Source organism: Ursus americanus, chromosome 34, assembly GCF_024610735.1.
Source record: "Ursus americanus isolate L20-20 chromosome 34, mUrsAme1.1.p, whole genome shotgun sequence".
In the NCBI taxonomy this organism is placed as follows: domain Eukaryota; kingdom Metazoa; phylum Chordata; class Mammalia; order Carnivora; family Ursidae; genus Ursus; species Ursus americanus.
In genome coordinates, this window is record NC_142160.1 from 25,712,689 (window position 1) to 25,720,500 (window position 7,812).

The 7,812-nt window shown below is 52.6% G+C and overlaps 1 protein-coding gene across 1 annotated transcript; it reads right to left on the bottom strand.

Annotated features, from left to right (window-relative positions):
• Positions 1-454: 454 nt before the first annotated feature.
• On the bottom strand, positions 455-2,973 carry GAS1 (growth arrest specific 1). Its single transcript, XM_045780925.2, has one exon. It carries the CDS (start codon positions 2,860-2,862, stop codon positions 1,825-1,827), a length of 1,038 nt encoding a protein of 345 aa, XP_045636881.2. The 5' UTR covers positions 2,863-2,973; the 3' UTR covers positions 455-1,824.
• Between the last annotated feature and the right edge of the window lie 4,839 nt (positions 2,974-7,812).

A 7,812-nucleotide genomic window follows, 5' to 3' on the forward strand; every position in this document is an offset into this window, starting at 1 on the left:
ACCCGAAGTGTGAAAATGACTTTGAAGGGTGTGCCAGGTTTCCTAAGATCTATTGGTAACAGATGTTATTGGCATGTTTGATTGTAGGAGAATGTCTATAGCCAGATAGGACACTCCTGGAGGAGGGGCTTGGGGGCTCCCCGTGGAAAAGGGGGGAGGGGAGAGAGACCTCTGGGTTATCCCCAAACTATGTAGGGAGGACACTATTTAGTGAGTTCTCTCCACAAATGTAAAAACCAATGCAGGCCAGTGGGTTATATCTTTTTAGCTGCTTCATTTACACATGTCTAATTGTTCATTAAATTAGAGGCAGAAATAATAGCCCTCAGTTCTTGTCTTGTACTGTATTTTAATTTCAGTTGATGGTTGATAGATTCCCAGTGGCCCCTCCACCCCCCTCCTTACCCCTTATTGGGTAAACCACAATGTAACTCTGGAAAGTAACTACACCATATTCATTATTTAAAAACTCTTTACTGATGTACACATTTTAATAAAACAAATAACAAAAAATACACAAAGCCATAGTTACTTAAAACATAGGACTTTTTTTTTAAGGATGTCTATAAAAATACAATGTTTAAGGCAGTTTGGAAATGCATTTATACATTTCTACAATGTCCATAAATCCTCTTGAAAATAACAATGTTAACTTCAAATCTATAAAATACACTGTACATTTTAAGACTGTTCTAGATAGAGCACACTTCACAATGGACGGTGGGTTTGGATCCCCGGTGACAAACGGATTCTATACATTTCAGGGAGGAAAGGTGTAACGTGGTTGCAGATTTAAAATTTTAATTTCTTTTTAAAAATAAATTATTTCTGAAGCATACACTTTATAAAAATTCTATATACAAAGTACAGCAACTGGTAACAAATCCCAGTTTTAATACACTTTATATAGAAGTACCAGGGTTTAGCACCCTGATAAAAGCAGAGGCGATATATTCTCTCCGCATATTTGTACATACAATTTCTTGATGTAAAGAACAAAAATGACAACAAGACAAACATCATGAAGAGGCTTTCATAGATGGCAGTGCAGAGCTCTTTTACATAAAAAGTTGCATTGTTCAACCACTAGCAACTCTTCAGATCAGCATTTTTTGACCCTTAATCCTAAGAAATGTGTGAAGAGATCAGAGTGGTGGCAAAGAAATTAAGGTCAAGGGCTCAAAGTTATCCCAAACTAATTCAGGCATATTAACCCCTTCCTATCCCTCCTCCCCCGCCCAAACAGAATTCTGAGCGCTGACCGAGAGTAAACACAGGAATTGGTAGTGGGACTTTTCTGTTTACTCAGGATTGCAATGTCCTCACTGGCCACAATAAAACTCGACACCGGCACTCCCCCCCCCCTCGCGCCCCCCACCCCGCCCCATGCGCAGCAAATATGCTAATAAACAGCCCCTTTTGCAAATGTAAATCCTCCTTCAAACTCCTGCTCCAAGCCCGCTCCCTTGAAACTGTTAGGGCCCCACAGGTCGGTATCCTCTCTTCCGAGTCCAAACTATGGTTCTGTACTCCCCCCATCCCCGCCCATTCCATCCCGGGCGTCCTAAACCCTAGCTAGGCCGGTTCCTGCGGGCAGATGAGCTGGGAGTTTCTGGAGCCTGGAATGGGGGCAGGGGAGGATGTCCAAGAAGTCATGTTCGGGAGAGGACACGGGAGAAGTGCCAAGAGTCGTGAAGGGGTGACCCGCTAGGCAGAGTCTACTCACAACACGTTTTGGAAAGTATCCCAACCATCCCCTCTGTCCCCCAGCCACAGGTGCCCCAGAGCGGGCCCTCCCGCAGCCCACGGCGGGGGGCGCGAGGGCTAAAAGAGCAGCGGGAGCAGCAGCAGCAGCAAGATGGAGGCGAGAAGGGTCCAGGCGCCCCCGGGCGCCGAGCGGCCGCCGCCGCTGCTCCTGCGCCCGGGCCCGTAAGGCAGGTCCCCGCGGCCGCCCGCCGCTGCAGCGCCGCCGCCCGGGCGCGGCGGGTGCGGGACGCCGTCGTCGTCGTCCAGCAGCTGCTCGCCGCCCGCGCCCCCGGCGCGCTGTTCGTCGTCGTAGTCCTCGTCGTAGTAGTCGTCCAGCCCCCCGTCCGAGCCGCTGCTGCCCGGGCCGTTGCCCAGCTCGGCCCCGAAGCACAGGCGGGCCATGTTCTCCTTGACCGACTCGCAGATGGGCCGCTCCAGGCCGTCGCACACGCAGTCGTTGAGCAGCGCCGCCTTGGGCACGGCCAGCATGTCCTCGATGACCGTGCGGCACTCGTCGGTGCAGCGCAGCCCGTTGAAGAGCTTGCCGCAGTAGGTCAGGTAGCGGCTGAGGGCCAGGTTGCAGCGGCTGTCGCGGTCGCAGCGCCGCCGGGCCTCGGTGCAGCCCATGACCCCGCCCGCGCCCGGGCCGCCCGCGCCGCCGCTGCTCGTCCGGGGCAGGCACGGCTCAATGGCGCGCTTGGTGGACTTGCAGTTCTCGTCCTGGGCGCAGTCACAGTCCTCCAGGGCGGGCCCGCGGCGCGTGTGGTTGAGCTGAATGAGCGCCGAGATGCAGTGGCTCGGGCAGCGCCAGCGCGACGAGAACGAGGCGGCCGAGGCCGGGAAGGCGGCGGCGGCGGCCCCCGGCGCGTCGCCCCCGCCGCGCTGCGCCAGCACCGGCGCGCACGCCTCGGCGTACTGGTTGTAGGCGTAGCTGCACTCCGGCTCCCCCTGGCACTGCAGCAGCGCCTGCCAGCAGATGAGGCGGCGGCCGTGCGCCAGCCCCGAGCCCCGCGGCGCCGAGCCCAGCAGCTGCAGCAGCGCCATCAGGCACAGCCAGGCGCCCGGCACGGTCCCCGCGCGGGCCCCGCCGCCGCCGCCCAGCAGCCCTGCCACCATCGCGGGCAGCGGCGGCCGCCGGGTGAGGAGGGGAAAGGAGACGAGGCGCGGGCAGCGGCGGACGCGGAGCCGGTGGAAAAGTTTGCCCCAGTCCTGCCAACTTCTTGCATGAGTGTTTTCATAAATCCATGCGCGCCGCTCACTGGTGCCGCGCCGTTCGCAGAAGGTCGGGCTGCCCGCTTGCTCGGGCTCTGGTGGCTTCCCAGAAAAGCACAGCCGCGAAGAGCCCCTCCGGTCGGCCCCGGGCGGTGGCGGGAGGCGCTCACTGCCGCCCCGGGGGGCTGCGGGCCGCGGGGCCGCGGCGGGGCTGCAGGACCGCGCGGCGCCGCGGGTGCATTTTGCTCCGCGCCTGCAGATCCGTTGTGCGGCCGCGGCGGCTCCTTCCTCCAGGGCTCAGCGCCGCGCCGCCGCCGCCACTGCAGCCGCCGCCGCCGCGGGCTCTCGCATCGCGCCGCTTCCTGGCTCGCGTCAGTGCGCTGCCCGCCTTCCCGCGGCCCGGACGCCCGCGTCCCCTCCCCCTCCGCCCGCGGCGACCCCGGCCTCGCCGAGCTCCGGGGAGCCCTTTCCGGGCGGCGCGGGGAGAACAAGAAACTCGGCGCGGCCGGGGAGCGGCTCCCGGGCTTCCCTCGGCGACGGCTTCTCGGGTGACAAGGGGCCCGGGGAGCGGATCCGCTGAGCCCGGCTGCGGACTCGCTGGCTGCGAGGCTTTAAATACAAAAGTGGGCCGGGAGCCCCCGCGTGGTGCCGCGGTGCCCCCTCATTATGCATGCATGGAAAAGCAAACAAACAAAAACATTAGCAACGCTCCTCCAGCTCGCCGAGCCCCGGCCCCGCGCGCTCCGAGCCTGCCCGCTTTCTCCTTTCTCCACTCTCTTTCGCCCTTTGCTCGGCCCCCTTTCCCGGCTTTTCGAGATGCTATTGGTCCTGCCTGTTGTTGTTGAAACTTTTTTTTTTTTTTTTTTTTTTTTACGAGCCGCTGGAGTGGAGTGGGGTTGCGGAGTGGGGGAGGGAGGGGAGGGTGGTGGGCAGCTCACATTCAGGCATTCAGGGCTTGAAAGAAACGGCTTAAGGAGCCTGACAGAGGCCTGGGAGCTCCTCCTACTCTTAAGGAGGCTCGGATATGGAGCCCCGGCTCGCGCTCAGACCCAGCGGGCAGGGCTCAGGGGCAGCTGTTTGCATCCGGCTCGGGCCACAGGCCTTTTTGTTGGGTTCTTTTTTCCTTTTTTTTTTTTTTTTTGGATAGTTTTATTAATTCTCCCTGGCTCCCATCTGTGCTTTCGACTACGTTCAGAATTCAGTTTTTTTTTTCTAGTTCCTTATCTTTGGGACCTGATCACAGTTAGGGGCTGGGTGTGTGTGTGGGGGGGGGATAAGAGTATTTAATGTTGAACTTTCAAACTTAGGAAGAACAAAAGAAAACCCAAACGCACACAAGAAAGAGCCACACATTTCAGTGAGGGGGATGCTGATGAGATATTTACAACGCCCCCGCCCCAGCACACGGCCCCCCTTTGCCGCTCCAGCAGGTATGGCTCTTGAGCCAGGCATCATTGTCAATTGCAAGACAGAAACCCAAATCAACCAGATTAATTTTTTTAGGAATGTAAGTTTCTAACTCGGAGGGCGATGAAAAAATAATTATAGTATTAAAAATCTTTAGGAATGTTGAGCAGCACCATATGGCCGCAGTCAGAACATAAAGGAAGGGGATAAATTGGCACGCACCAAGGTTTCTATTAAAGTGTGTGTTTCAATCCCTCCCTTGGTTAAGGGAACCCGCCCCGGCAGAGCAGCCCGGGCAACCCAGGCGCGGGAGTTTGAAAACTACCTTAAGTGCGGCGCAATGCAGCCTTCTACCACCAGAGGCACCGGGCTTCTGTGGCCTGTCAAAAACTGGCGCTTTTTCCCTCCCCTTTCCGTGGAGAGACTATCAACTCCATCTGTCACAAAAATTAAGGCTAAATCTTCTCTCCAGAAGCAGAGGGAGCCGGGGCTCCAGTGCGCGCAGCGTTCGGCTGTCCGCCTCTCCCGGGAGGCCCAGTGAATTAGAAATGGCAAAAGTCAGAACAGAGCTTCGGCGCGGAGAGATTAATCAGGCTGCAAAAAAAGCCTCGCGCTGCTGGGAAGACTGATGCATTGCTCTGGGGCTGTCTGCCTTAGGAAGCTGCAGCTCCGCACCTCCCAAAAATAAAAAATTAAAGAACTTTAAAAGCAGTAGGTTGAGGTAAGGCAGAACATGCCGTTCTGACTTGAGTACAGTACAGAAAACACAAATCTATCGATCATCTATGTGTCTATATCTCCGTGGGGGTTTTTTGCTTTGTTTTTTTTTGTTTTTTTGTGTGTGTGCTTTGGTTTTGGTTTTGGTTTTGGTTTTTTGTTTTGTTTTGTTTTTAAATAGAAAGGCTGCAACTGTGTACCCCATCAAAACAACTATTTCCCAGGCTTTGGGTGTGTTGTTACTTGGAGTTAGTTGGCTCAGTCCTGCCGGGAGGGCTTGGACGAGTCACACTCCTTCTCTGAGACTTGGAGCTTTCACATGTAAGGTTCGAGGCCAGATTAGACATGAAATCAAGTCTTCTTATCTTGAATGCTCTGTGATTTTAGGCTTATAAGGACAAGGTCAACATTCAGCCTCATTTTTAAACTAATGTTTGTTGAGTTCCTTTAGAACGGTGGGTCTCAAATATTAGTGAGCATGAGACTTGCAGGTTGGTCTTGTTAAAACCCAGATGGCTGAGCCTGCTCCTGGAGTTCCTGATCCAGTAGGGCTTATGGGGCCTGAGAATCTGCATTTCTAGCAAGTTCTTAGGGGGTGCTGCTACTGCGGCTTGTCTGAGGACCTAACTGTGAGAACCACTACTCTAGAGGTCCACATGCTTGTTGTTGTTTGCAAAACTTGCCCAACCTGGTTTTAATTCAGCTCTCAGTGGGATTTAAGGGAGTCCCAAGAATTTTGCATGCTCTGGGGACACCTCCATCCCAGGCTGATGGCGCTCTAGACCTGTGGAGCAGCCAGCTGCCTGATAGACCAAGGCTGAGATGGAGGTTCGGATGAGCTAGGAGAATGAATGAACCCCCTTTCCCAGAAGCCCCTGCGACTGTGAGTACCACTGTCTGACATCCAGGTGTTCATTCATAACCACCGGACTTTCAAGCCATCTCTCACCACCCAGCCACTAAACCCCATATTACTCTGTACGTCTCTTAAACTGACATAATTCTCATCATGAGCAACCCCCCACCTGAAAATACCCCACTTCCACTGGAGCTCTCAATGTGTTCTCAACAAAATCTCCTGTATCCTCAACCTGCTTTCTGGGCTGGACCTTCACCTTCTTGCTCTAAATCCCAGCTGAAACCTATGGAATGGAAGAAAATATTTGCAAGCTACATGTATATGCAAAAATATACATATAAATGACAGACGGTTAGAATAGACATTTTCCCAAAGAACATATACAAATGGCCAAAAAATACATGAAAAGGCACTCCACATCACTCATCATCAGGGAAAAGCAAATTAAAACCATGATGGACTCTCACCTTACACCTGTTAGAATGACTATCATCAAAAAAACAAGAGGTAACGAATGCTGGCCGGAATGTAGACAAAAGGGAACTCTCGTGCACTGTTGGTGGGAATATAAATGGGGGCGACCACTGTGGAAAACAGTATGGAGTTTCCTCAAAAAATTAAAAATAGAATTACCCTATGATGCAGCAATCTTACTTCTGGGGATATAGCCAAAAGAAATAAAATCAGTATCTCAAAGAGATACCTGCACCCCATGTTCATTGCAGGATTATTCACGACAGCCAAGGTATGGAAAGGGCCTAAGTATCTGTCGGTGGACAAAGAATTGATAAAGAAAATGTGGTGTGTGTGTGTGTGTGTGTGTGTGTGTGTGTGTGTGTGTGTGTATAATGGAATATTACTCAGCCAAAGAGAAGAAGATCTTGCCATTTGCATCAACATGGATAGCCCTTGAAGGCATCATGCCAAGTGAAGTAAGTCAGAAAGAGAAAAACAAATACTGCATGAATTCACTTACAGGTGGGGTCTTACAAATCCAGATTCATAGGAACAGTGGAATGGTGGTTGCCAGGAACTGAGGGTTGGGGAAATGGGGAGATGTCGGTCAAAGGGGGCAAACTTTCAGTTACAGGATGAGTAAGTTCTGGGGATCTAAGGGGAGCATGGTAACTGTAGTTAATAATACTGTGTTAAATACTTGAAAGTTGCTATAAAAGTAAAGCTTTTATCTTCTCACCATAATAATAGCAACCAAAGGGTAATTATATGAAGCGAATGTTGTGTTAACTGCCCTTACTGTGGTACACATTGCACAATATATATTTATCAAATTGTCACATTGTATACTTTAAATGTATACAATGTTATATGTCAATTACATGTCAATAACGCTGGGGCATGTGCACAGGGGAGGGGCGAGCCCAGCTGGCTGGCTCTCCTAGGCACAGCTTCCACTTTACAGATAGAAGTCCTGGCTGAGTTTTCTTCCGCAGCCCACAGTCCACCAGACGTTGAAGTGGAGTCCATAGGCCTGTTGTTTCTCCAAACCATTCTCTTCCGCCTTTTCTGGAGACGTCTCTAACTTCCCTGACTGGCATCTGTTAGCTTCTCCAAGAGCCACCTACTGACTTGTCCATCACCGATAGCCCTTCCCAACCAAGATTGCTCACGGGAACCACAGAAGACAGATGAGTTGAGTGGCCATGTCCTCAATCCTCTCCAGGATGGTACATGACCAGTACCACTCCGGACGCAGAGGAGAGAAGTATGTCTGTTGCTTACAGTGGATGCCGTATGGGCCAGAGCTTGACCAGAGAAGTCTCTGAGTGAGACAGATAAAGGATTGGTATGGAGTGGTGGCCACCCACAATTGTGGGAGCTGGGGCAGCAAGATGGTGCAGTCTGTTCCTTTT